The sequence below is a fragment of the Camponotus floridanus genome, unplaced genomic scaffold (genome assembly GCF_003227725.1).
Source record: "Camponotus floridanus strain SB8 unplaced genomic scaffold, Cflo_v7.5 scaffold28, whole genome shotgun sequence".
Classification (NCBI taxonomy): domain Eukaryota; kingdom Metazoa; phylum Arthropoda; class Insecta; order Hymenoptera; family Formicidae; genus Camponotus; species Camponotus floridanus.
The window spans coordinates 1,474,141-1,501,846 of NW_020229414.1; the positions used below are offsets into that span (position 1 = coordinate 1,474,141).

A 27,706-nucleotide genomic window follows, 5' to 3' on the forward strand; every position below is an offset into this window, starting at 1 on the left:
ATTTTATGAATGATTCAAGAAGACTCAAATTTTCTCAAAATCAGAAGGATAGATTTGCTTATAAACGCTTCATTTGAATTAAATTTTAGATAAAGCATGATTTTCTTCTTTGCAGCTTATTACAAGTCGTTTGGTGCAGAAACATGTTTTATAATAAAATCTATAGATGTTATCGAACACGGAGAGTCCGGATGTAATGAAACGTCGCGAAAAGATGAGGCGATAAAGTCGCATGAAGCTGACACGTGAAAGTACATCGCTCAGTGATACTGAGGATGCATAAACGTGAGTCGTTTATGCATTATTTGCCGAAAGAGAGAAAGAGAAAGAGAGATCTTTTAAATCATATCAATCGATTTAGTCATGTTTGAAAGCACGTAACAAAATGCAGAAGTGCGCAAAGGAATACACAAAATATATATCACTATTTTATTGTGCAATATAAAAATTTAAAGAAGATATACGTGAAAAATTTTTTATATGAAATATTACAGGCATTGTTTAAGAATAAACGCGATTAAATCGTACGATATGAGCGCGATTTAGAAATAATGAGATAAATGTTTCGTAAAAACATTTAGCTTCTAAGTTTGACATTTTATCCTTTAATAATTCTCGTTACAAACTACAAAACGTGAATATAATTAAAAGAAGCATTAAATGTGTATGATTGACATTTAATATAAGACAAATATATATAAAAATATGGGTATCATGTTAAATTTAAGTATATTTCTCAATCGTACGGTATACACGATCGAGTACATGTGTGGAATTCAAAGGAAGAAGAATTCATAAACGAATACTTTTACCGGAAACGCCTATGCATGGATCCCTTTGGGTTCGAGCAAACATGTCGAAATCGATCAAACGTATCTTCGATAGATTGACGTATGCATACAAATAAACGAGTCGATGTAAGCGCGATTCGCTTCGATTATCTTGAGAACGCATTTTCGATAAATTACGACTTCCATGACCGTCCCATTACATGTATTTTTAGTAGCTTCCGATTTGACTTCCTTGTGATCATGACCGAAGTTTTCGCATATATTTTACAGAAGTATCTTAAGAAATTTAGGATGTATATAAAGTTAAAAAGTGGGAAACGACGTAAAAATAAAACGTTAGCGATATAAAAAAAGGATATATATTTCTTTTTTGTTATATATTAATGAAAGTAAATAGGTACTTTTCTTTTACCGAGATAAATCTAGAATTTCATGTCATGATAGAACGAAAGTCTTTTCTTCAAAAGGAAAAAAGTGTCCGAGAATACATTGTAAAATTTAGGAACTTTTAAAACCCCTATTTTATTCAGATTATCCAAAATTAAAATTACTAAATTTAGTTTGATTTCGTTAATACTTTGAATAAAATTTCATCGTTTATTCACAAAAAGATGTTAGTTACAACCAATTAAAAATTAAAATCTTATGAAAAGTTTTCACAAATAAATTACAGAACATTGTTCTCTGAATTCGACTAAATCTTATCTTAACAGAGTTTGAACAGATTAAATTTTTGAAGTGTAATGATCAAGATAATTGATCACTTACAAAGTAAAAAGTTGCAACGACCAAGTTGAAACAATAGTCTTTTGTCATCTTTACCATTAAGAAAAAGTCGACTTCAAGTTCATCAAAAAATTCGTAGTTGGAAAGTGATACGATAAATCTTTTTAACACTTTATGTAGAGTACGTTTTAAGTATTTTATACTTTTTTTCAAGCAAGCATTCTTTTATCAATTTTTCTTTAACCAAAGTTTAATTGAACTCTATCTTTATTCACAAATTTCTAACACATTTATCTCAATTTTAAATACTTTTAAAAACTAATATTCACGTGAAAAAATTCTAATAATAGGGTATACTTGTGTGAAGTTAAGAAAATTATGAAATTTTTTTGTTTAAGTTCCTAAAATTTAAATCGAGAAAATGATTAAAATTTTAATCACTCTAGATTTTAAATTTGAAGTGAATTTGCAGATAAAAGAAAGTGAGAAAAAAATATGAGTACTTTATATAATTTGGAAAGGTAATTAGGGAAACGTTCATTCTGGAAAACGAGTCATTTCATTACGATTTCAGTTTTGCGAATCTCCCTTTCGTTGCGTCACGATCTTTATTCGTCGTCTCTCGAGAGCGATACATAGGCGTGTAACGGAAGGTGGGATAATTAGATGACAGTGGCTTGTGAATTTATGACACTCGCGATTCCCAATGCATATTTTCACCACTGGGAAATAATATCTCGTTCATGAATCGGCCTAGATATGTGAATAAAGAATGGGCAAGCACTATAATGCAAAATTAACACGAGGTAATTAACGCTCATGGCATTAATTGCTCTCTTTGCATTACATAGGTGAAAAGTAATTTCAACAATAATTTACGTTATCATTTAGGATTAGTAATTTTGTCAAAGAGTTGTTCATTTCTTGAAACACTACTTTCATCTTATTAAAGTATTTATCTTAATATTGCAAAATATGAAAAATGAAAAATATCATATATATTTATTTTTTGTAGAATATAAACGTAAACTCAAGATAGACAGAGTATATAAATGCTAAAAATTTATATTTGCGTGATATTTTTTTATATTATATTATTTTTCTCTAATATGCAAGATAAACTTTTCATTATCAAAATTGTTCTTTTTATTTTAATATTCATAATAATAATAATATTTATATATATAATTTATTCTTAATTCAATTAATCTTCCCATTTAATCTTCTTCATTTTATTAAATCCCAACCTCCATACTAACAGTAGCAATCTTAGTCTAGAAATTCGAAATTCAAACTCCTGTCAATTTTCATGACAATAAGAGCATCCTAGTAACCGTCGAAAGTTAATTTAACTTTCTCTGACATTTCACAGAAGGTTCTATTACTAGTTCGATCAATTCTACATAAAAGATTCCCTTCTTTTTCTCTTCGATATATCGAGAGATTGAGAAAACAACAAATGGCATGAAATCACAGTAAACGAGAAAAAGCAAGAACAGAACGAGGAAAGAACAGGAAGAGGTAGAACGGGAATGTATCAGAGCACAATTTCAAAAGTTGGTTAAAGATGAGCTCTAACTAAGTTCAGCCGCAAAATTGCCTCTATGACAGAAACTTCGGAAGAACTGCAGTTATGAACGCGCAATCCGGCGATGTTAATCAAGAAGTTGCAACGACGAGGTCGTAAACATCACGGGACCGGCAATCCTTTTTGTCTCTTAGTTATATTCCGCGTGTGTTTTCGATAAAATGTATTCTTAAATTAAATCAGACAAGATAGAAGATGCAAAGCATTCAAGACTCACGAAAACTTTGAGTATTCCTATAAGATATGAATATATGACAAGAACGCATTTTCTCTCGCACGCACTTTATCGTTTACATTTGTGAATAATTCCGAATCGTTATTAATTTTTTCATGGCGGAAAAAATAAAAAATTTGATTAGCCATCAAATTTATCAAACATATTATTCAAACATGCTATTCAAATGCTATTTCGACCCGTTAAAATGAAATGATGAATGATTCAGATTATGTTATATGCATGCAATCCCATTTGACGCATATTGTCATAGATAAAAATAAAAATTGTTATTAAATTTATACGTATTTTTTTATTACATTATATATATATATATATATATATATATATATATATATATATAAAATATATTTAAATATGTAAATATATTATGCACACATTATTATAATTTAATTATAGTTATAATGTTTAATTAAATTTTGTGTCTAACAAACTTTATATTTTTATAAGATTGCTAATGAAACAAATTAAAACCCCAAATAATTATGCTGAGTAATAGCATTAACAAATTTTACAAAAGCTGGTGGTTTACAGATTCAAATAGACAATTGCGGATGCAAATAAGTTAATATGATTTTGCGGAACATAATATCTGGGGATTACATGATGAATCTGCAAGGACTAATAAAATATGATGTAATATTGATTGTTGCAGTTTCAACCGTTAATGACAATATTCTTGATAAATAAATCAAACATTTCATTTTAAAAAAGAATACAAATTTAAAAAAAAGTTATTAAAAATTAATATCGTGAAAGCCAAAGATTTTATGTGATGTATATTTATTATTGTAATGACAAGTGAATAAAGTCAAAAAACAAACTTAATATTAAATTAAAAAATCTTTTAGTGACCCACTTCTTCTCCTTTAAGCAAACTTTTCACTCAGAAAAAAGCATCTCTTATTTATTATCTGTATACATATTTTCTCTAGGAAGCGAAAGCTAAAAAAAAAAAAAAGACAGACAACTCTAGATAAAACAATTCATTCTTCAATCCCATTAAAAAAACGGTCAAGATAAATCAATGTCTCATCTATTTCTTATTTTTATTTTCTTGTGTGCTCCAAGAGATATAAACTTATTTGAAAAAACAGCTATTAATTTCTCATGTCAGTGTATGTCTGTATATCAATTTTAGATAATTATTGATTAAATATTTTGAGAATCCTAGTTTACGGCAAACATCTCAATTTTGCACACATATATGCTCATGGTAAACACAGTAAATGCGCGTGTTACATCGCGGCCGCAGCATCAGCACTGACCTTGACTTTCCGACATCTCCGGGCAGCGATGGATCTTGACTGTCTCCTGAGCGCCTCCAGAGGAACGCGTTGCCCGTAGAATCCGCGTCGGCGAATGCACCTCCACGGCACAGCGACACTACCACTTCTTTTTTTTTTATTTCACGTTAGCTTCAAACTTAGAGGGTGATAACCGGTCACGGGTTCTCTTGTTCGCGTGCAACCGATCGATCGCGATCTCGTGAGCGGAAAGGACGATCATCAAGATCCAGAAATCACGAAGAACGCAACGATACGAGAAAGATTGCGACCGACGAGGGTTGCGGTGCATTCGACACGTTGACGCAGAGGATTGTACACGCGGATGCACTCTCTCTCTTTTCCTTTCTTTCTTTTCGGTTCTTTTGCACGGGACACGACGAATTGCTCGCAGCGCGGCTTGGGCGGTGACTGAGCGCGAGGATCGAGGCGTCGCGACGCTCTCTCAGCATCACCCCCACCCCCATTTTCCCTCCGATATCATGCGGGCGGATAGATAACGCCTTCTAGAATTCCCTCAATCTCCTAGTTCCCATCGTCACCGTCGCGTTCCGATCAACGAGATCGGAAAGTTAGCCTTTCGTTGCTCTCCAGGGGCTATTCTTAAGCCCTTCTCAAATCACGTAATAGTTAACTTGGTACTAAGCAACTTAAATATTTAGCCCTAACTGTATCAAAGAGCTTTTATCTTTGTGACATGATATTGTAACATTAATTTTTTACAGAGTAATCAAATAGTTTTCTCTCTCATTTGGTAAAATGGACAATGATACGATATAATAATTTTTACACTTCCAAGAGAAGTGGAAAAATGTAAAATAGTTAAATTTTTATAACCCATAAAATTTTGTAATCCAATTATAGCTCAAAAATTTTTTCTCATAAAAGATTAAATTTTAGATTACTGTCTAAATTAAAAAAAGAAAAACTATTTTTTTCATATTTTTATCATATCATAAGTAATATAATAATATATACATATTATTGTGTTGTATTATTATTATTATATTTTCATTTTATAGTATTTTTGAAAAGAGATAAATGTCGAATACTAATTATTCAAGTGTATTTTAATAGTCCAAAACTATTAACATATTATTTAATATATTATTATTAAAGCCATTGAATTAATTAAATTAATTTCATCATCTCTCATTTTCATGTCATATTGCAACTCGTATGTAAATATATATTGATAATAAAGAAATAAAATATCACATCACTTAAGTATAAATTATAATCATTTATTAATTCATTATTAAGCTATGATTATAATGATTATAGTGATTATGATTATAGTTATTTATTTTATTTATATTATTTATTTTATAATTATTATATCTGCACTAATTATACCAAAAATATGTAATGTTTGTATTAATTATATTAAGATATGAATTATACATAACATAAGATTTCATTATATCAATAATTTAAAACTGATTTTAATCTTTCGTTAATATATTTCATTTTTATATTTGATTCTTTTTATCAGTATAAAGAAATGTTTCATTTATTAATTTATTTACTGAATAAATCTTACATTATGCATATATATATATATATATATATATATATATATATATATATATATTGATGTTTATCTTATTATCTCATTATTGATGTTTACATTATAAGTTTTTATATTCACTGTGTGCTATGAATTTAAAAAGAGAATATCATACATTATTATAAAGACTGCTATAGTTTTGGATTTTCTTAAATATGCTCCAAGGATAACACATAACATTGATATTATCGACTGCTTTTAACTCTCAGTGTGCTCCAAGGATAATCCGTAACATTAATCTCAATTTCAATAGAAATTTTATAAATATATAATTAAAGTTATAAATAAATAATAAATTTCATTAATATATATATATATATATATATATAATATTATAAATATATAATATATTACTTTATATATACATTTATACTTTATATACACATATTCTCTTTCCTGAAGCAGTGCACAACAATGTAATTAAAAATAAAATAAAAAATTACTCACTCTATCTGATTGTTACGTAATCGTCCAATGCCGCTCCCGGCTCTCCTCCTCTTCTCTCGTTTTTCTTTGCTCCGTCATGGCACTCACTTGCAAAAGCACACGGTTAATTATGAGATTGCGTGCGCATTAATTATCAGAAAAGAAACACTCGCGCGATACTTTATACGGCACTCCCGACTTCACGCGACGCGCATTTTACGACGAGAGAATAATATGAAAGAATAAATCTGCGCAAAACTTTAAACTGCTCGATATGCGCGACATCTCGCAAAATGGACGAAGGACCGAGAAAATTCAAAAATCGTGCGGACACTTTCACGCGATATCCAATGCGTCGATGCTGCATCTGTTAACAAATAATATGTATTATTGTTTTAAAATATAATCACAACACTATCTCGCATGCATTACGCGATAAAAATGAATAAATGTATAAGTTAAAATTGAAAGATAATATCCGTGAATTGAATAATAAAAATGTGGTTTGTCAATTTTGCCGAATGTTTTCGTGACGGATTTACAGTTGAGTAATTTCGCAAATTACGAACTTTATTATCAAATCATCGATTTATGCCAAAATAATGTCACTCAGGCATTTTTCGTCTGACGAATATTAAGATACAAAATTAATTACAAATGCATTTTACTTACATAATACGTTGCAACGCTGCTTAGCTGCATTTCATTAACTGAAAGATTTGAAGATGGCAGCAATTTTATTCCGATCCGAGATACCACGCAAGTTGAATTAACAACGCGTAATACTTGCTCGATAAAGCAGCCGCTGTCTCGATACACTTATAAATTATTAATAGAGCGAGTCAATTAATCACGCGACTAATTATTTTTTAATAATCTCATTTAAAATTCAAATAACAATGACTGTCGGAGCAGCCTGCGTCGCTGTCTTGTCGACTCGAGTTCCGTCGAACGAATGACGGGGTCAAGGACAAGAACGCGTCACGGCGTATATACGCATGAAAATAATAGCGCGCACGTGTGCGTCGTAGCATCAAAACAATCGCTACGAAATATTTAATATATTCAAATAAATATTCCGTATTACTGACGTCGCAAATTAATTTCAATACGCTGTTATTATAAATTGTATTTTGTAACCAGCTTGTATTATATTGCTGTTAGAGATACCGCGCGATACTGCGTAAGTCAAATTAATGACGTATATACCTTACTCCGATATTATTTCGATACACTTGTGAATTTAAAAAACGAGACAGTCGCGTGATTAATTGTTTTTTAGTATAATCTCATTTAAAACGCGAATAACGATAACATGGAGCGACCCGCGTTGTTATCTTGTCGAATCGAGTCTCGCCGAGTGACTGACTGACAAGGCCAGAAGAACGTATGTATGTAAATAATAGCGCACACGTGTACGTCGTAGACGCCAAATCAATCGTTATCGCTACGAAATATTTAACATATTCAAATAAATATATACTAAATATTCTGTGTCACTGACGTCACAAATTAATTTCAATGGGCTGCTATTGTACACTTTGTTTTGTAGTCAGCTGTACACGTTGCTATTGGCAACACAACATAAACATAGGTATGACAGTAAAATCCTTTATTTCTAATAACTCGCATACGACAGGTGCTGCGTTTATTTTGACGCTGTAAATGGTGAAAGCGATTTGACCAATCGGAATAAAGATTTTTCAAGATGAATGCAGTGGATGTTTAAATAAATCACGCCCGTGTTCTTTGTCAGGACTTTTTTTTTTAATTTTATTTTCTTTATATTTCAGTTCTTCGTCCTTCGTCCTTCATTGAATACTTTTTAGTATCATATTGAGAGCGAGAAGAGTCTCATCGCAGTGTGCTTTAAACATAGATTAACAGGAGAAATAGACGTTTGAATGTGAGACAATGTGAGAGCGAATAATAGAAAATAATTTACATCAAGATAAAATTTTCTATTTATTAAATTCTATATATAAAAGATAAAATGATTGATTTGGAACATGATATATCGAAATTTGGGTAAGTACAAAGTTGGAAAATCTTGTGAAAAAATATAATTTTGCTTGAACTTCTTAGAATTGAAAATAAATATATATTTTCGAGGAGAGAAAAATGTTAAGAATGCAGAAAAAAACATGACAAAAACACGTGGCTCGCAAGTCACGTGGTGGCCTAACCTTTGCTAACCCTAATTTAAAAGATATTAGAAATTAGCGATCTTAATTGATCTCTCTCGATTTGAATCTATATTCTACGAAAATATGGAAAAAGAGCATTTAAAGCTTTTTTTCACATTAAAAGCATAATCTTTTTCTTTTATCTCGTGTACTTATTAATTTCGAATCTAAGGTTTTAATGTAGCAAGCAAAACACAGACTTTATATCTTTTTGAATAAGAAATAATTATTTCTTTTATATATTCTTTATGATAGAGAGGAAAATCGTATTACTCTTCAGGAATATAGGGATATGTACAAGGAAATTAAAGAAGATTTAAATTTTTGCAATGTAAGTTGTTCTTCATGACACTCTATTCATATTATTAATGTAAGATCTCTTTTAATTGTATTTTATATTTTAAATAATTTATGTAGTGATAACTTTATAAGATAAATATTTTTTATAGACAAATCAAGATGACATTCGTTCCAAACTTGAAGCTCTGTATATTGAAAGTAAAAATAGCAGTAATGCTATGCGTGATTACATCTCAGGTATACATTTGGAAGAATGTTGCAATAAAGATGTACAAGTAATTACAAATTTGAAAGAGCAGATTGCAACTTTGAGAACAGAAAAAGATTCTGCGCTTCAGATGGTACAGGTATTGTGGAAAACTGTAGATGAATTACAATCGGAACAAAAATTAAGAATTGATCAAATAAATTGCAAAGATGTAAAATTGTATGAAGAGCAATTAGAAATTGTTAAACAACAATATTCAGAAGTTATAAAAGCTTTAGAAAATAAGTTGCTTAAAATTAAAGATGATTTTGCAAAGCAACAATCTCAATGGATAACAAGTAAGGAAACAATAGAAATATTAAAGCGAGAAAAACAAGAAATAGAAAATAATCTTCAGGATTTTCAACGAACTGTTCAACAGAAAGGTTAGTTATTTATATATAATTTAGATAATTTGTATATGAAATATATATCAATATTTAACATTTATTATTATTGTATTAGTGTATCAATTATTATTGTATTCAACAGATAAGAATAATCAACATATAATACAATCATTAACAGAGGAATTATCTACTGCAAAAGCAGAGATACAGAGACTAAATAACTTAAATTCAAACTCGGAGAGAAAACTGAACGAAAGCAAAAAAGTTGTCAATAATATTATGACAAAAAATGAAGAAATAAAATGTAAGATGGCCGAAGCCCTTGATTTAATAGAATATGCAATAAAAGAGAAAGATGTTGTGCTTGAGAGAGAAGCAAAAGTTGTAGAGCAAAATAACAAGTTAGAAGCTCAATTAATTTCGATTACCAAAGAACATACTATTAAGATGCAAGAGGAAATTGCAAAATTGAAAGATGCTCATGAGCATGATGTGAAGAAATATTTACTAGAAATTAAAGAGTTGAGGTCAAAATTACAAGAAAATGTAATGTTATTGGATCGATCACAAAGAGAAAACAAATTGTTGGAGATAGAAATGGAAAAGATGCAACAGTCTACTGCAAATTTATTGGAAAAATCAGCTGCCAAAATTCTTCAAAATGTAAACTTTGACCAAACATCTAAATATGTAGATTCCAAAACTTGTAATGAAACGTGCAAGTTACATAGTTTGGAAATGCAACAGTTGCAGGAAAAAATTAGTAATTTGGAAGAAAACTTAATAATTTCGAATAATAAGCTAAAACAAATTCAGCAACAAAATCCTATGAATCTACAAGATTGCATAAAATTATCTGAGGAAGGGATGAGGGATGTCATTGACCGTTATAATCATTTAGAAAGTCAATTAATTAAAGCTACAACTGATAAGGAATCCCTCACAACTAAATTAAAATCATTACAGTCGGCTTTCGATTGTGAGATAAGTAAAAGAGATAATGAACGATGTACGTTAGAAAATAAAATCCGTGAATTAGAAATGAATCTTGAGAAAGAAAAAAACACAAGAGAAAATAAATCAGGCACTAGTATTTGTCCGGTACAAGTTTCCTCTCAACATTGCACAGATACGATAAGTAAACATACTTTGGATATACGGTAATTTTATTTTTTTCTTTTGCACATATCTATGTAAAATAAATAACTCACTTTTTAAATATATGTTTATGAAAACTTGTTCCAGTATTAAAAATATGGATCACAAATGGGACCTTTTGTTAGCTGAAAAAAAGAAAGATCAACAAGATTTTGATAAAAAATTGGAAGAAATGAAATATCATTTAAAAGTTCATCAAGAATTAAATAAAAGGTAATAAAATTTATATAATTTTATTATATTATACAAAAAATTTGATTAATCAAAATTTTGATTCATTTGAATCTTCCTTAAGTTGGGCTAATGAAGCAAATGCAATGATTGAAAAATTTCAAGTAAAATTTAAGAAATTACATGGACAAATAAATATATTGCAAAAAAAAAATACTGAACTGGAAAATAAACTCCTATATTTTGGTGAAAATTATGCAGCTAGACCAAATAATGGAACTTTGTATAGGTTTGTACTATACAATTTTAGAAATAAAAATAGGATATGTTTTACATTTCTCCTTTTTCATTTTAGTGTTATAAAAAATGAGACTAGATGACAATATCTTATACATACTATAGAACAGTTAGATCTCATACATTCTATAAATATTAGGACAATTGATTTTTTTATTCAATAAAGAGATACAAATCTCAAGCAACATTAAGTTTTCTTTAAAACATTTTCTACTTATCTGATAACGATAGGTTGATATAAAGTTTATTCTTTGGAAACGATGCAAGCTGTAAATAAACTGGGAAACCAATATAACATTTCATCCTCGCTTTGCTCGTCTAACCAAGCCAGTCCTTCCTTCATCATATGATCCAAAGCCTTCTGCGCTCTGTCTTTTTCCCATTTTAATTCTTTGCATAAAATTGATTTGGAGACATAAGCATTTGTGGATAAGCTGGCCTGGCGTAATACTGCAGTGTGATCCATACTAAGTTCTCCAGGTATTGATTGCACTAAATGTTTTCCTCTTCCAATAGGAACTACTGAGAAACCATTCCCAAATATTCTTAATTTCTTTGCAGCAGCTAACAAGTCTTCATTGGTGATTTCCTGATGTTCCTTTCTACGTCCTCTGGCTTGAATCAAACGCGTCCTCAACTCATCTAATGATATCAAGCCACCATTCTTGTAATTTGTCGCCATGCATACTTCTACAATTTGGACAGCGAGTTCATAATAAAAATCACCAATACCCAGCACTGACCAGAATCCTTTGCCGGATGCCAATGGATCCACGCCTATCGAAGCGCACATCTCCGTGAATTGACGACGAAAATGTGCGTTCTTTTTTATCTCATTTTTATGCTTCGATGCGAACTCTTCTAAATTCACGCGAAACGTCTCCATATGCTTCGTCATTTGCTCAAACTGGTTCTCCTGGATCTCTGTAGTCTTGTCCCGATACTTCTCCTGCTCCAACTTTTGCTTCTGTATCGCACCCACTCCTGCTTTTCGTCTCATTTTTTTCTAATTCGCGTTTCTTGCTTATTAAAATTAAATTAAGTTTTTCGACGAAATTTCGTTGACGTTTAATTATTCTTAAACTATATATACATGTATATAATCGACTTGTTATTCTTTCTCAAGTTTGACAATTGGACTAACCTATTTTTTTGAGAACTAAGACTTTGATACATGATCAAGATTATGTCAAAGTTACATTAAAGTCATATTAAAGTTTTTAAAACTTTATAGAAAAGTTATGCTTCTTATATTCGAGATGAAATTGATTATTTTCAAATATATATATGATTTATGTCAGGGAGTAGTAGAACATATTCTGACAGACCATTTTATCAACAAAATAAATAACTCATTGTTAGAATTCAATAGACGAAAATCGAATTAAATAACGTTTTCTTGATACACGGATAAATCACATCATCTTCAATGAGGAAAGATTTTTTTCTATAGTTTATCTTCAAAAGTTACACGCTTCCTATAATGTAAATAAAGTACATATTAATTATTTAATGTGCGAATTAATTGATAAACGAAGTTGCTAAATCTGTCGTTACAATACATTCAAGAAAACTATTCAATTATTCTGAATAATTGAGAATTCAACAGTACTTTTGCAAAATGATATGCAGATTATAAAACATATTCAAGTCTATCGATTTACCTGTTTATTTTCCACACTGAAGTTCAATCGATTTGAAAGTTTCCTTAATAAGAAATATTATTATTTTCTCAAAAAGAATAATATCCTTGAATCCAAAAATATGTGTGAATGTTGCGAACTACGTAATCCTAACTTTGGAGGGGGAGAGGAAGGAAAGAGACAGGCGAGAATGCGAGCGACTGACATGAGAAGGGAAGGGGGCGAATGACGGAATCAGATGGAACTTTCGCGCCGCGCGCGCGCATCCTCGTCGGTCTTGTCCGAAAGAAACGGGAAGCTTCAGTGAGGAATCGTGTACAAGCGCGACGACGATGCCGAGGTAGTCGTTTTCTCCCCGAGGGTCCCCTCCCCCTCCTCCTTCGGCCGCGAAATCGAAGAGGAGAGCACGCGTTACGACATTATACGCGCTCAGCCCGCTGTCAACCGGTGAACGCCTGCTGAAAGCGTCTGCCTGTTGTGCTTGAAGATCTGTCTATCTCTCTCTCGCCCGATCTCGATGTGTCGTCCCCGTTGAACAGGCACGCGAACGTGCGTTCGTCGGCGGAGCCTGCTTCCCGGTGCTGATGCGAACATGGAGGACTACAAGTTTCTCTTCAAGGTCGTGCTCGTGGGCAACGCCGGCGTGGGCAAGACTTGCCTAGTGCGACGATTCACTCAGGTATGTCAGATGATTCCCCGATGATGATTCCTCGGATTCGGAGAAATCGAGAGGACGACAGATCTCGCATGTCGATCTTCTCGTCAAGCTACATGGCACGCCAAATTCACGCACGAACGCGTTTCCTGGAAAAGTGGAAAGTTCATTATTTATGCATTATAGAGATGATGTCATCTACATATGTAGAACATAATACTTTTTGTACTTGTCCTTCTTGTGTATATGTTACAATTTTTTCTTGGTCTTTTGTCTCGTTTTATTTTCCGTATAGTACTAATTGTTGTACTCGTTCTTTCTTACTTGATAAAATTCTTGTAGTTACAGCATACATATATATAGTTTGATAAAGATGGAATTGTAGAGGTATAGAAGCATATCCGTGACTTTATTGAAGCTTTAAAATTTGCAGGGTTTATTTCCACCTGGACAAGGTGCAACAATTGGGGTCGATTTTATGATTAAAACCGTTGAAGTAGAAAATGAAAAAGTCAAGGTACGTATAACTTAACATAAATTTAATATTACAAGTGAATATTTTATTTAATTGTTATTCTAATTGTATTATCTCCTTTTTCAGTTGCAAATTTGGGATACTGCAGGTCAGGAAAGGTTTCGTTCTATTACTCAGAGTTATTATAGATCTGCACATGCATTGATATTAGTTTATGATATTTCTTGTCAACCTACATTTGACTGTTTACCAGATTGGTTAAGAGAAATTGAAGAATATGCAAGTAATAAAGTTCTTAGGATATTAGTAGGTAAGCAAAAAGATATAAATTCATAAAAAATCTTGTATAAGAATTATATAAATTATTATATAAATTTATAAATATATGTTTTTCAACATTTCTTTAGGAAATAAAATTGATCGAGAAGATAGAGAAATACCAACACATGTGGGTGAAGATTTCGCACAAAGACATGGAATGTACTTTTTAGAAACATCTGCCAAAGAGGCAGAAAACGTAGAAAGACTATTTATGGAGATAGCAGCTGAACTTATGGAAGTAAGTGAGAATATTTTATTTAAAAGTATCTTATTATTATGGTAGATTTTGCAGCGGCTATGTATTATTTTAGCAAGCACGCAGTAAGGAATTACCTCGATATGAAACAAATACCACTTCAATAAATGGTAAAACGACATCAATTGGTGATAGTAGTAATTGTGGTTGTAGTAGACTTTCTTAAGTAATTTTTGTATGTAATATTAAGTATATTTCAGATATTTTTAGTTTTATATATACAGATACACATATATATGTATGTATGTATGTCTGTATGTGTATATATATATATTTGTGTATAGGTATACACACACACACATATATACACAAGCATACATATATATATGTAAAACAATATATCTTTTTTTTATAAACATGATTGAATATCAAGTGCGTATCAATATTTGATAATATCTAATACATCTTTAAAAAAGAGTGATATCATGTTATTGTTTAGTGTTATATATATGTTATGTTACATTATACTATGTTGTAAGATATATTTAATATATAGAGAGGGACAAAAGAATTTAAATATATTAAGCACTAGCTTTTATAGAACATTAAATTTTTATAGATATATGATTAAATTTTTATAGTGCAATTAATGCTCTATTGTCAAATATGTATACTTTATTATTAATTTTTATTTTATTGAATACTGCTTGTGTGTGATGTTAAATTGTTTAAGTATTTATTTCCATATGCCGTAGAAAAATATGCATTTTACATAACTGCAGTATTTTTTGTTACTTTAAAAGTACAAATATTTATTATCATAGTGTAGATTTTGGTAATTTGTCCAAAATCTTAATAATAATAAGAATTTTACAAGACATTACACAAGCCTACTGTGTATAAAGTTATTTTTAATGTGCAATATTTATGTGTTATCACTCATACACATACACACACATATGCTGTTTTGAAAATGGCAGCTCACTATATGCTCATAATAGCATATTGAAATCGAAACATAGATGATATTGTAACTTTCACATAGTATATATAATCAATGAAAATTATTTTTTATCTTAATAAATAAATGGATTCTGTTCTAAAAGAGGGGACAGTGTAGAATATTATGATAAAATATCTATATATGATATGATAAAATAACTATATTAATATTGTGATCTGATTTTTACTATATTTACATTTTTTTATGATTATAAGCAACAATTAATTGTTAATTATTCTATTTATATCTTGTATAATATTAAAATATTATTTCTCATTTATGTTTTTAGATTAAGATCTTAAGTATATATATTACTAGTACTGTACTAACATTTTGGCACAGTATTCTAGTCTCTCTTCACCATTTTTTACATTTTATACACAATAATCACATACATAATTGTTAAGGATAATATATATATATTGCTATAAATTACTTGTAGCTGCAATTTTCTACTAACTTTTAAAATAATTTGTAGTTGATTTTATTTGTTGATTATAGTTGAATTGATTTTAGTAATATTCGTTTTTGTTCATTTTTTTTACAACAAAATAAAATTATTGAGGAAGATGAAATTATTACACATCTAATCTTTATTCATTTATTAATACTCAACTAAATTTGGATTTACATTAATAAATTCTGCAATTTTTTAAATAATTTATAATATGGATATGTTTTGTACATATAAAATTTTAAAAGTGTATTTTATTTCTATTAATATCGATAATTTTTAAGATCTTTAAAATTCAGATAAATTCATATTAATTGTTTAACAGAATTATATTCCAAAGAGTTTATTTTATATATGATACTTTTTGTTACAATTATATAATGTAAGTTATTAATAATGCATAATATAAATCACACAATTTGTAATAAAAAAAACCATTATTCATCAAAATATATAAATATATTAACTTCTTTTTCTCTTCGCGTGTTATGAATTGCAATGAATGCATAATAGTATTATTCAATGTCAAACTTGACATTGTAAAAAATTATATATTAATTTAATATATAATTATTTCATATAAAATGCATCCTTCAAACAACGTTATATAAACACTTTTATTTGATAAAAAACAGGGACTCGGAAATATATTTGTAGATTTAATATATTTTATGCACAAAATGGCTCGTTTTGTATATTACACATATATTATACATATGTATATACATATATATATAATATTATATAATATTATATATATAATATTATATATATAATATTATACATATATATATAATATTTGAAGTGATTTAAATAACAAGATTATCTTCCACAGTCGTCAATGTTTACCTATTGTTATCTGTTTTCTAATTTCAATAACAAAAATTACTGAAATATTTAATAACGCGTATGACCCAAGTTACACATTTTTCTCGCGATTAGAATTAGAATGGACGAGCATAACGCATGATTCTTTCAAATGTAAAAAAACATGCTAATATTTTTATCACAATATATCATATTTAATAAGATAGATGTACATTATACATTCAATTATTATGAATGAATTATTTATATGGTATTCCATGGTGAAATAAGTAATATATATTTTTGTTACAAATGTTGGAAAAAGTCGTTTAACTGTACTTGTTTTAAAGACAATTCAAATAATTGTTTTTGGATTTTCTCTTCTAGTGCTAATGGAGGAGGAATGGCTTCTTTACAATTACTAATAAATATGCCACTTTTCTTTTCAATATCTCTATTCAATGCGGCATATATTATTGGAGTAGCTCCTTTATCAGGTGTCTGTAACAAAAACAAATTGATTGATAATAATAATTTAGAAAAATGTAAAAATTTTATTGTTATATTTCATTACCTTCCATGCCATCATAAGCCATTTGTTTTTGTCTAATATTGTATTCCTGAACAAATCTGTTCTTACTATACCTGGATGCACGGAATATACTAGCACATTTAACGATTTGTCTATTAGTAATTTCTGCAATGTTATCGTAAACATTGTCTGCGCTAATTTGCTTCGTCCGTACGCTGCATGCGTGAGGAATGTATTCCTGGTATAATAAAATAATTGTATCGATATAGAAAATAACACATTATATAGTATATTGACAAATAATTCTAAAACAATATTTCTAAAAATAGATAAAAAATAGCATATTATTTTACGTATAATTACTTTGAAGTATTATTAATAGCGGTAAAGTCCATGTCGCTAATGTCATGAGCACATGAAGTAACATTAACAATTCTACTACAATCGCCAGGATGTCCGCCGGCTTTCAATAACGGCAGAAGAAGAGACGTTAATAAAAAATGTGATAAATAATTTACTGCCCATTGCTCTTCGAAGCCATCTTCTGTTTCTTTATAGGGGCTGAACATAACGGCAGCTGAAAACAAGCGTTTTTACGTTTCATATACGAAATTCTTTACCTTCTAATTAAAAAAACGAATTACATTTCTCTGCGGCCGACATACCATTGTTGATTAATATGTGAATTTTGTCATATTCTGCTTTTATTTTCTTCGCAAATTCTCTTATCGATGCGAAAGAAGAATTATCAAGCTTATAAACTTTTGCTCGCCCGCTGGCGATACCAGATTTCCTAATTTCGTGGATAATCTTTTCACCTGCGGTAACTGTCCTACAAGCTAATCAAATTTCGATGTAATGACGTATTTATATATATATATATATATATATATATATATATATATATATATATATATAAGCTTCTCAAACTGATAAATTCTACTTTGTAAATTTCTTAATCTTATTATTACGAAAAAATGTAATTTAATCTCGTCATATTAAAATACGCGAAATAAATTAACAATAATTATGTAAATAATAATTACCGATAATCACTTCCATGTCACACTGCAATAATTTTTTCACTACTTCGGCTCCTATACCTTTAGAACCACCAGTTACTATTGCAACTTTATACGGTATTAAAGGTAGATCTGGAACGAAGAATTGCTACAGAATTGTATATAAAATGTAAACAAAACATTAAAATCAATTACATATGTTTAGTATATTAATTAAATATAATTTCATCTAGCTTTAATTGCATTTTGTAAAATAATAATGGACGGGCAAATAATGTGTAATGTATTTCTATTTTATTTTCTTATAATTTTGAGAAAGTACACACTTTCTTTCCGTTTTGAGAAAGCACACATATCACAGCTACTGAATTAAATAACCAATTATCTCATTATCATTAGACATTCATTATCCACCAATTATCTCATTATCATTAGACATTCTAGCATTAAAAAATAATTTTCAAATTTTTGTACAACTTTCGTAATTTTTGTTTTAAAATTTATTTTATAAAAACTATACCGAGATTATACTAATAAATCATTGTAATTGTTTTTTAATAGTTTTCATTAGAATCTTTTTGCAATGATAATTTGTCAGTAATATATTTTAAGAATGTATCAAACTAATATGTGTAATGTATCAATACTATATTTATATTTATACTATATTTATATTTTTATATGTATTTATGTTATTTATATGTATATTACTTTTATGTATATTACTTTCATGTGTTTCATATTTCGTTTTTATTACGGACATAAATAAAAAATTCTTGTAAAAGGTATAATAATATAGGTTAATTTTGATGTCTTGTAATTTTGCTATTATAATATTTTTCGTTGACCTATATACACTTGTGCGTATAGAGAATTTTTTAATATATTTTTTTGAGAATACATGTATGTATATTTTAAAATTTACATCAAACAAATTCAAATTTCTTTCTTTATTCTTACCTGTTTTATTATATTTAGCATTCCATATATCTTCGAAATGATAAACAAATCCGATATAATAGTATTTTATTTGATAAATTAAAGTCATGCCCATTATATACCACATTTTCCGAAACATAAAATAAATGGCACCAAGCACAAGTATGCAAATCACAATCGCGAATAACATTGTCGTCGTAATATCTACAAACATTAGAAAAAAATTCTTGTGTTACATTGTAAGAAAAGGTAAAAACTTTTCGATCAATCAATTACCGTTAGGTACGTCCACTTACTCTACATCCGAACTTTCCGACTGCATCAACCGTTATGTGTGGATCTGCGCATGAAGCATATATTCAAGCTCGAGAACTGTCCTTCCTTTAGAATGGAAAGATTTGCGTATTTGTGTTACTGTGTGCGATGTGTGACTGTTCCTCCTACCAAAATTTAAATATTTAGACATATATTCCTTGGTTTTCATTCATAAGAAGTATTATCTCTTTAATCTTAAATTGGATATATTATCTGAAAAAATAGAATTTTTTTTTAAATTATTCTATCATCTTTTAAATGTTTGTGTTTGTTTCTAATAAATTTTGTTTTCTATTATTTATTTTGTTAAAAAAAAGAGATGTCTATTATATATTATGTTAATAAAATATTTTTATGTAACGAAATTATTTATTCTTATCCGATTAAAAATTTAGAATTATGTTTTAATATAATTCTTGGGTGAAGTACATATTAAATGAATATAACATGATTGTGTTTAATTGATAACAATTATTGATCTTTTCGAGTTAAATTTAAAAAATATTGAATTTTCGCGAAGTCATTTTATAATTTATCAAAAATAAATTTTAAAAAATTTGACATAAAATTAAAGTAATTTTTGATATTATCACCAAAATAAAAGACAAGGGTTACAAAAAAATTTTATATATTTGTCTTATAAATAAATATATATGTGTGTATGTGTGTATGTTATTTTAATATTATAACTTATGTAAAGCGTTAAATTATCATTATTCAAACATTATCATCATTTTATTAATTTTATTTTTATTTGTTCTAGAAAAAAATTTATAATGCTTTATAGAAAATTTTTTATAGAAAAAACTATTAACGAAAAAACAAGGTTGAAATTGTCATCTATGAATCTGTGAAGCTGTCATCTATGAATCATTCAATTGATTACAATAGACGGTAATTGATCTCTAATAAAAGGTTAATACAACCATTATGATACACTCTGTATAATACCCCTAAGAACACACACATGGTACTTCCCGATTTACGCATGATGCACATGAAGTGACAGAAAATATATAATTCATGTCACGCATATTATAGATTTTCTATCACTTCAATCGTGAATCGGAAATCCACACACACATAATTCAATCATCTATACACAAATCAATTTTAAATACATCATTTATGTTCTAATCGCAACAATGACATATTTCTATTATATATATATATATATATATATATATATATATATATGTATTTCTATGATGTATTTTTATTATATATGTATTATATTTCTATTATATATTTCTATTCTTATTATATTTTAATGATTATTTATTTAACGAAATGAATTTAATATTTCTAAAATGTCTCTGAATATTAATATATGTCACAAAAATATCTTTTGCTAAAATTTATTTAAAAAAATTAAAATAATTTGTTAGAGAATAGTAATAATGTATATTTTGTTTTTTTTTTAAATTTTATTTATTATCGAAATACAAGTGATGTGACATTTAATTTATATATATAGATTATCGGATTGTGTGCTCTTACAGGAATTTATCAAAATTAAAATAATTAATGTATTCCAATTTTGGCCTTGTTGACTTTCTAGAATAACAGGTTTTATCATAAAATCTTTTTTTTTTAAATGAATAATGGTAGTTTAATTCTAGCAATTAACATTTTAAAATAATGGATACAATGTATTATATATTTACATATGTAATTTATTTATATATAAGGTAGGTAGTATTTTTTACTAGAATGTTTTTAAAATTTGTTTTTTATTCATCATAAATAAATCAATTATTTTTCACATGAAGCCTTTTGTATATCCTCTCTTATGCGGATAAAATCTCGATTATTTTTTTATTTGTTATATATCAAAATTTCATACATAATATGATAAGTTTATGACAATAAATTCATAAAACATGATAAACTCCATTTATCTTAAAATACTTAGAATGTATCTCTCAGATCTATATCTTTTTCTAATTATTTAAATTCAAAAACTATCTCTCGATGTAAGAATAACGATTAATAAAGCACAAAGCAATTTTAAAAAATTTTCACGCATTACTATTATGAGTTTGAGATTATCTTACATAAATATAAATACGATTCATTCAACAGTCATATACGTATACTTGCCTTTCATTATTATACCTTTTCATAAACATTAAGGTGTTTGACCGATATTTGGCACTCGACACATTTTTGCAACTTGTGAGAGTTACACTTTAAAACACAAGACACGTACAATAGTTAGAAGGATACTAACATATTGACAGCAGCTGGTAACAGGTAACAGCTAACAGCTGATGCGGCTAGCGCATGAGCATAACATGCATTGGTACGTTCGGGAAGATTTCACGCGTTAAAAACATGTTTTATCTTACTAAAAGTAAAACAAGGACAAAGCACATCCATAACGTTATAACTGTACTTCCTGATTCGAAAACCTCGAACACATTTTTGAGCATCAATTCTTTTTTTTATTTCACAAAGAACAGGGGATTTTTTTATTCATATTTTTATTCATTCATGTCTTATGTCTGTTTATATCAACATCGTTTAACTTTAATCTTATCTTAATTCACTCTTTGTTTCCTTCTAACTGTTCCTTTAGAAAGAGACAAAGAATGAGTTAAGCTAAGTTAAGCGACGTTGGTACTATGGCTATTAGCGTCAATCGCAAGCAAGGCCCGTAAATAATCTCGAAAGCATGTAAATAAAGAAAATTAAAATATATGTAAATTTTAGATAAAGATGAATTTTAATTTTAGCTAAATGAAAGGTCAATATTTATAAGTCTCACTTTATCTAGATATTCAAAAAATAATAACATTTTTATCAGAAAAATAATTTAGGATATAAATAAAAAATAAATATATAAAAAATAATATTCATATATTTCCAATTACTCCAAAATCTTCATTTTCTGAAAACAAGATTTTTCAAAATGTATTGTTTGATTTTTATTTGGCATATATATTTTTTGCGCATAAATCAAAATATATTGATGAATAAAAATGAGTATTTTAAAATTTTATATATATTTGTTAGATTAATGTAGATTAAATTTGCGAAATATTATATTAAATAATTTGAAAAAAAATAACAAGCAATTTGTTTTATAAAAATAAAAATAGAACTTTGATAATCTACATATTTGAAAGCAGCAGAAAAAGAATATAATATTTCGTGGTAAGATATATATATATATATATATATATATATATATATATATATATATATAATGTATGTAATAAAATAAATAAAAAAATTGAAATTTTAATATATTCTTTAAATATATTTTTTAATATATTTTACCACTAAAATTACTGACAATTTTTTATTCTTTTCTTCTACTCTTATTCTCTTCTTCTAAATATATATGTATCGACTTGAGATGGAGCCACATCAAAGGCTCCGCACTACATCTGCAGGTGGGATTTGTGAATCGTAATAACGAGACTACCAATGTTGCGGATATTCTCGATTCTCGGCTCGTTAAACACGTAGATGTTCCGAATAGGTGGACCCGTGCAATTGTTTACTCGTGTCACTGACGTGTAAAAAAAATTGTTACATCGGAATATATCGTGCGTATCATCGTACGAGGTGAATTACGTGTAAGTGGCTTAATGTTCGATTAACTAATAATAAGATCAGGCCCGAGTAGTTTGCGATATCAAAATGACAATGTAATTCGCACAGACTTATGATTAAGTCGTGCATCGATATTACGATGTAATAATCGCTATGTACAAAAAATGCTTACACACGTCTCCATTTCAATGTCCGTAATCGAATTTCCGTGATTCGACATTTCTTTCAGTTTTTGCGTGGAAGCTTCGCGATTTTTTCAACCGAAAAAAATAACTCTCCCAAGGAAAGTGATAACTTTCACTTTAGAAATGCGTGATGTCATGCATATTGTCGATATATAATGTTTTTTTCATGTATAATTCTGCGTAGTTTTGTTATCTATTTGCAAATAAAATATATAAATTTCTTTTGAGACTTCGCTAAAAAGTTAATTGAAACAAGGAGCATAAAAAAGTTACTATTATTGGAAAAAAAGATATTGCTTTGTTAATTTTTACTAAGTACTTTTTTGCTTTGTTAGCTGGAAAATAGCATCAGGTATGGATAGTACAAGTGGATCGAGCGACTCATCGCCAAATGTGGAAAAGGGATGGCTAGCTTTGAAACAGCATATTATAGAAAACAAGATTAACTTTGGATTATGGGTCACAAGACTCTTCACCATAATATTCACCATTGGTTATATCATTCCTATATTTGGGTTTGTTTCTATTTTCTAATTTTATAGCTAGAATGAAACTTGTACGTATGAAATATGTAACATATCTTATATATTTTTAGGAATCCTTACAATATATACTATAAGGTATTGATGAATAATGCAGCCACCAGTGCATTACGTCTTCACCAAAGAGTGCCCCGTGTTCAGCTTACTAGGCAATTTTTAGAGACGTTATTATTGGAAGACTCGTGTCACTACTTGTTTTATTCCTTGATATTCTTGTATGCAGCTCCAGTTACATGTATCCTTTCTATATTTAATTTATATGGTTTATTCAATTAGCGTTTTTTTTTTCTTGAATGATTCATATTTTAATAACAAAATTAAATCCTGAATCAATATATAGTGGTTTTGACACCAGTGTTTCTTTTTGCTGTGATGCATTTGGCCAGTTATTCTCTTACCTTGCTAGATGTAAGTAAATAGTAAGTTAATAAGTAAATAGATGTAAGTATATAGATAATTATATGCAATTTATGCAAGAAAAACATGTATAACTATTTTTGCAAATTCATTATAAAGTAATATAAGTCATATTAATAGCATCTTATTCATGTATTCTGTATAGCGGTTGGGGCAGAATAGTTGGTGGGGAGCTCGCCTCTTGATATCTCTGGTGGAATTTCAATCGCGGAATATTCTTCGCTTGTGTGCTCTATCGGAAATTATTATTTTGCCATTCACAGTCCTTCTAGTATTTACGTATGTATTACATAAGATTGCTATATTTTTCCGGCATAATAAAATCGTAATTAAGAATAGTATAATTGTGATATGCTGAATATATCTTTCTATTATAGGGGACGTGCCGGTTTGCTGACACCTTTCATCTATTATCAGTTCCTGAAATTGCGACTTGCATCGCAAAGAAATCCATTCACTCGAAATGTATTTTACGAACTCAGAAACGGATTGAGTTCGGTGTCGAGAAAACCGGCAGTGCCAGATATCGTCCGAAGAATGATTGATGGTCTGCTGTCTCTGACTCAACAAATGGCACCAGTGCGCCAATAATATGTATGATATTAAGATTAAACTTTTTCTTATCATTTCAAGACAGATCTCCTAGGGTTCTAGGGTCCACTCAGCATAACACTGAATTAGTGTAAAAACAAAATGAGTGCCGACATCAAAATCCATAGTAAATGTATATTGCATGATAATTTAAAATATTCATGAAAACAATCAAAGCATATGAAAGATTTCTTAATACTAATATAATTATGTTCATTAATTACTGAACATAAAGTAAGAAAACGTGAAGATACTACATCAATTATTATATAGAATTCACAGTTTAAAAGAAAATATAATTTGGTTATAATAAATTTGGTTGTAGATATTCGTTTTAAAGAATGCTTCAAATCTATTATTATATTTAAGGATAAAAATATCTATGCACATATACTAACTTCATAGTTTCAAATATGATACAAATTTGAAACATGAATTTGTAACAAATAGGTAATGGTATGCATAATAGAATTTATAATGTTGATTGTTATATTTTTTTTTTTCTTTAATCGATTGATTTTATTTTGCACGGTGTTTTTCGGTACTATAAGTTTAATATATATCTAATGTCTGGTGTATACAAGATATAAAATTACTTTTCATGAACTACAGGATAATTGTTGACTCGCCATTTCATTGGAATAAGCTTAGTATTTGTCATGCGTTTTTGTCAACCGTTCGTCTTTTAGTGTAATTTTATCTATTTTCTAATTAATATACTTATCATATTTAAAAGTAATTCAGAATAATTTTTTGTAAATGAAAATAATTATCAGAGTACACCATATGTAACAAATCTCAAAATATGGTCAATAAATCTTTCTAATTAAAAATATTTAATGCGGATATTTTTATCTAATACAAATAATTTTTCTTGACTTTTCAGATTTTAAAAAATATGTTTAAGATAAAACACAGCTTTCTGTATTTATTTTTTATTCAAATGGTCATTACACAGCAAGAGGAGCAGGTTGAGGTATATCTTTTGATGGTTTTACCTCAGAAATCGGAACCGATGGAGGTACTTCTTCTTTTGGTTCCACAATAGACACATAATCAGGCAGAGGTTTCTTCGGACCACTCTTGCCATTAGGATCCCAAGGTAGCATAATTTTAACCTTAATTCCTAGTACACCTAAAATATTACACAAAGATATATAATGTAATAAATATAATAATTTAATAAAATATAAATTCTTTAAATATTTTTCATATCAATAATGAATAATCTGTAGGAAACACATTATTAATACAATATTGGTTGAAACAGTCATTATGTTAGTGTAATCATACCTTGGCGAAGGAGTACATGCCGAGTAGCGGTGTTCACATACTCGTTGGTCGGTTCACCCGAATGAATCATAAGCCCATCAACAAATTTCATTGATTTTGCTCTCTGACCACGTAGTTTACCACTGACAACAACCTCACAACCTTTTGCACCAGATTCCATGATGAAACGCAGAACACCATAGCATGCTCTGATTATAAATGAGAAAATGATTGAAATAAAGAGATGTTTAACAAAAATTGCAGAAGATACATGCTCAAATAAAAACCAAATAAAATACTGGTTTACCTTCGTACTGCGAGACCTCCAATTAGCTTGTATCGTAGAGACTCTGCTTGTGCAATGGCGCACAGGCCACGCGTGGCCACTTTCTCGGCATATAACTCAACATTCTGTGGTTCCTTGAAATTGAAACGCTTTTGCACCACAGATGTCAGTTCTCTAATCCTGCGTCCTTTCTCACCAAGCACGCTCTGTGTGTGAGTGGCCAACAAAATAATTTCCGTTCGGTTTGGCGTCACACGGACTTCCACTCCTGAATAGCCATCCTCAGCAAGCTCACGAGTCAAGAACTCGTTCAGCTCAGCTCTGAAGACACCGTCTCCTACAAACTAAAGACAGAAAGAAAGAAAGAATAAATATATGTAATATTAAACCTTTCTCCTTGTATATATACATGGATTTTTGTCACAGTTATTTTCTTTATTCTTTTGTGGACTAATCACGTTAATACAATCAGGTTAATCTAGTCTTATTAAAATAAACATAACCGTGCAACATAATGTAAAAAAATATCGATTTAAAGGCAGAAAAAACAAAAATGTAATAGATTTGGTTTAGCAAAATTTCGCACATTTTACATATTTCTTTCCAGAAACTAAACACGCGGCAAGTAAAATCGATGACAGTAAAGCTAGAAGTATCCATGGCATCCATAATTTTCGGATATCACATTCATCAAATTTTTAACGAAATATCTTTCTAACAGCTTCCAACATAACAATAATGAGCATATTTTCGCATATATTTTATTATAAACTCTTGAAAATCACTAACCTTCCTCTTCTTCGATATAGAACGATTCTCCATGTTTTACAAAAGGCCGAAACATTCGCTTCTAGATTGGAAAAGGAACTGGCGGAACTGGCCATAAACTAAACGACGTTATTAGATGGGTATGTCCAAGACCAGGATATGTTCATATCTAGTAACAAAGAGAAGACTGAGAGATGTCATGGTCCGCTTTTAGGTAATCCCTAGAAGCGATACTAGAGATACTCCCTCTGTGGACATATCCACGAATGTTCTTAGAGGATAACATATATGTCTCTCTGATAATATAAATAATATAAATAAAAATATAAATAATTTAATTAATAATAATTTATTATAGAAAAATTAGTATGTTTTCTCTTTTCACGCT

At 28.9% G+C, this 27,706-nt stretch overlaps 7 protein-coding genes across 19 annotated transcripts in view; 3 read left to right on the forward strand and 4 right to left on the reverse strand.

Annotated features, from left to right (window-relative positions):
- The window catches only part of LOC105257707 (transient receptor potential-gamma protein), a 94,252-nt gene extending 86,780 nt beyond the window's left edge, over positions 1-7,472 (reverse strand). For 8 of the 11 annotated variants that reach the window (XM_011268504.3, XM_011268512.3, XM_025409715.1 and 5 more), the window contains exons 1-2: positions 7,295-7,472; positions 6,644-6,989 (exon numbers count right to left, since the gene is read on the reverse strand). The gene's annotated coding sequence lies outside the window, so the exon portion shown is untranslated. Of the gene's footprint in view, positions 1-4,608; positions 5,046-6,643; positions 6,990-7,294 lie in introns of those variants that run through there. The other 3 variants (XM_011268508.3, XM_011268513.3, XM_011268502.3) reach the window with 1 other exon arrangement.
- Positions 7,473-7,815: 343 nt separating this feature from the next.
- On the forward strand, positions 7,816-11,516 carry LOC105257712 (putative leucine-rich repeat-containing protein DDB_G0290503). Of its 2 annotated transcripts, XM_025409683.1 has the most exons (8): positions 7,816-8,216; positions 8,416-8,650; positions 9,064-9,139; positions 9,258-9,741; positions 9,848-10,865; positions 10,951-11,076; positions 11,159-11,323; positions 11,390-11,516. In XM_025409683.1, the coding sequence occupies exons 2-8, from the start codon at positions 8,616-8,618 to the stop codon at positions 11,412-11,414; spliced, it is 1,929 nt and encodes a 642-aa protein (XP_025265468.1). In that variant the 5' UTR covers positions 7,816-8,216; positions 8,416-8,615; the 3' UTR covers positions 11,415-11,516. The 2 variants fall into 2 exon arrangements, with proteins under 2 accessions (XP_025265468.1, XP_025265470.1); XM_025409685.1 differs by lacking the exons at positions 11,159-11,323; positions 11,390-11,516 and having other exon boundaries at positions 9,848-10,843; positions 10,951-10,998.
- Positions 11,473-13,222, reverse strand: LOC105257702 (vacuolar-sorting protein SNF8). The gene is made up of 2 exons (XM_011268495.3): positions 12,996-13,222; positions 11,473-12,809 (listed from the first exon to the last, which is right to left on the reverse strand). Exon 2 carries the CDS (start codon positions 12,329-12,331, stop codon positions 11,576-11,578), a length of 756 nt encoding a protein of 251 aa, XP_011266797.1. The 5' UTR covers positions 12,332-12,809; positions 12,996-13,222; the 3' UTR covers positions 11,473-11,575.
- A 16-nt stretch (positions 13,223-13,238) lies between these two features.
- Positions 13,239-14,928, forward strand: LOC105257704 (ras-related protein Rab-30). The gene is made up of 5 exons (XM_011268496.3): positions 13,239-13,653; positions 14,063-14,146; positions 14,231-14,414; positions 14,512-14,663; positions 14,737-14,928. The coding sequence occupies exons 1-5, from the start codon at positions 13,567-13,569 to the stop codon at positions 14,845-14,847; spliced, it is 618 nt and encodes a 205-aa protein (XP_011266798.1). The 5' UTR covers positions 13,239-13,566; the 3' UTR covers positions 14,848-14,928.
- A 1,942-nt stretch (positions 14,929-16,870) lies between these two features.
- Positions 16,871-21,975, reverse strand: LOC105257701 (dehydrogenase/reductase SDR family member on chromosome X). Of its 2 annotated transcripts, XM_011268493.3 has the most exons (8): positions 21,812-21,975; positions 19,675-19,818; positions 19,400-19,582; positions 18,464-18,571; positions 18,083-18,256; positions 17,781-17,994; positions 17,460-17,655; positions 16,872-17,386 (listed from the first exon to the last, which is right to left on the reverse strand). In XM_011268493.3, exons 3-8 carry the CDS (start codon positions 19,566-19,568, stop codon positions 17,192-17,194), a joined length of 1,056 nt encoding a protein of 351 aa, XP_011266795.1. In that variant the 5' UTR covers positions 19,569-19,582; positions 19,675-19,818; positions 21,812-21,975; the 3' UTR covers positions 16,872-17,191. The 2 variants fall into 2 exon arrangements, with proteins under 2 accessions (XP_019885061.1, XP_011266795.1); XM_020029502.2 differs by lacking the exon at positions 21,812-21,975 and having other exon boundaries at positions 16,871-17,386; positions 19,655-19,902.
- A 1,257-nt stretch (positions 21,976-23,232) lies between these two features.
- On the forward strand, positions 23,233-25,743 carry LOC105257700 (Krueppel homolog 2). Its single transcript, XM_011268491.3, has 6 exons — positions 23,233-23,280; positions 23,778-23,957; positions 24,038-24,219; positions 24,325-24,392; positions 24,547-24,680; positions 24,779-25,743. Exons 2-6 carry the CDS (start codon positions 23,797-23,799, stop codon positions 24,990-24,992), a joined length of 759 nt encoding a protein of 252 aa, XP_011266793.1. The 5' UTR covers positions 23,233-23,280; positions 23,778-23,796; the 3' UTR covers positions 24,993-25,743.
- Positions 25,744-25,893: 150 nt separating this feature from the next.
- LOC105257699 (40S ribosomal protein S3) lies at positions 25,894-27,462 on the reverse strand. The gene is made up of 4 exons (XM_011268490.3): positions 27,340-27,462; positions 26,572-26,894; positions 26,286-26,473; positions 25,894-26,127 (listed from the first exon to the last, which is right to left on the reverse strand). The coding sequence occupies exons 1-4, from the start codon at positions 27,370-27,372 to the stop codon at positions 25,943-25,945; spliced, it is 729 nt and encodes a 242-aa protein (XP_011266792.1). The 5' UTR covers positions 27,373-27,462; the 3' UTR covers positions 25,894-25,942.
- Positions 27,463-27,706: the final 244 nt, after the last annotated feature.

What these genes read in the sequence shown, in the direction of transcription:
- LOC105257702 (XM_011268495.3), bottom strand. Translation starts at nt 12,331, where the DNA reads ATGAGACGAAAAGCAGGAGTGGGTGCGATACAGAAGCAAAAGTTGGAG.
- LOC105257699 (XM_011268490.3), bottom strand. Translation starts at nt 27,372, where the DNA reads ATGGAGAATCGTTCTATATCGAAGAAGAGGAAG. An exon ending in GGAGGTCTCGCAGTACGAAG is followed by an intron (nt 26,474 to 26,571) that starts GTAAACCAGTAT and finishes ATTTATAATCAG; the next exon opens with AGCATGCTATGGTGTTCTGC. An exon ending in GCATGTACTCCTTCGCCAAG is followed by an intron (nt 26,128 to 26,285) that starts GTATGATTACAC and finishes GTAATATTTTAG; the next exon opens with GTGTACTAGGAATTAAGGTT.
- LOC105257700 (XM_011268491.3), top strand. Translation starts at nt 23,797, where the DNA reads ATGGATAGTACAAGTGGATCGAGCGACTCATCGCCAAATGTGGAAAAG. An exon ending in TATATCATTCCTATATTTGG is followed by an intron (nt 23,958 to 24,037) that starts GTTTGTTTCTAT and finishes ATATATTTTTAG; the next exon opens with GAATCCTTACAATATATACT. An exon ending in ATTCTCTTACCTTGCTAGAT is followed by an intron (nt 24,393 to 24,546) that starts GTAAGTAAATAG and finishes TATTCTGTATAG; the next exon opens with CGGTTGGGGCAGAATAGTTG.
- LOC105257712 (XM_025409683.1), top strand. Translation starts at nt 8,616, where the DNA reads ATGATTGATTTGGAACATGATATATCGAAATTTGG. An exon ending in ACGAACTGTTCAACAGAAAG is followed by an intron (nt 9,742 to 9,847) that starts GTTAGTTATTTA and finishes TGTATTCAACAG; the next exon opens with ATAAGAATAATCAACATATA. An exon ending in CATCAAGAATTAAATAAAAG is followed by an intron (nt 11,077 to 11,158) that starts GTAATAAAATTT and finishes ATCTTCCTTAAG; the next exon opens with TTGGGCTAATGAAGCAAATG.
- LOC105257704 (XM_011268496.3), top strand. Translation starts at nt 13,567, where the DNA reads ATGGAGGACTACAAGTTTCTCTTCAAGGTCGTGCTCGTGGGCAACGCC. An exon ending in AGTTCTTAGGATATTAGTAG is followed by an intron (nt 14,415 to 14,511) that starts GTAAGCAAAAAG and finishes ACATTTCTTTAG; the next exon opens with GAAATAAAATTGATCGAGAA. An exon ending in TAGCAGCTGAACTTATGGAA is followed by an intron (nt 14,664 to 14,736) that starts GTAAGTGAGAAT and finishes GTATTATTTTAG; the next exon opens with CAAGCACGCAGTAAGGAATT.
- LOC105257701 (XM_020029502.2), bottom strand. Translation starts at nt 19,568, where the DNA reads ATGTTATTCGCGATTGTGATTTGCATACTTGTGCTTGGTGCCATTTAT. An exon ending in TGACATGGAAGTGATTATCG is followed by an intron (nt 18,257 to 18,463) that starts GTAATTATTATT and finishes AAATTTGATTAG; the next exon opens with CTTGTAGGACAGTTACCGCA. An exon ending in GGCTTATGATGGCATGGAAG is followed by an intron (nt 17,387 to 17,459) that starts GTAATGAAATAT and finishes TTTTTGTTACAG; the next exon opens with ACACCTGATAAAGGAGCTAC.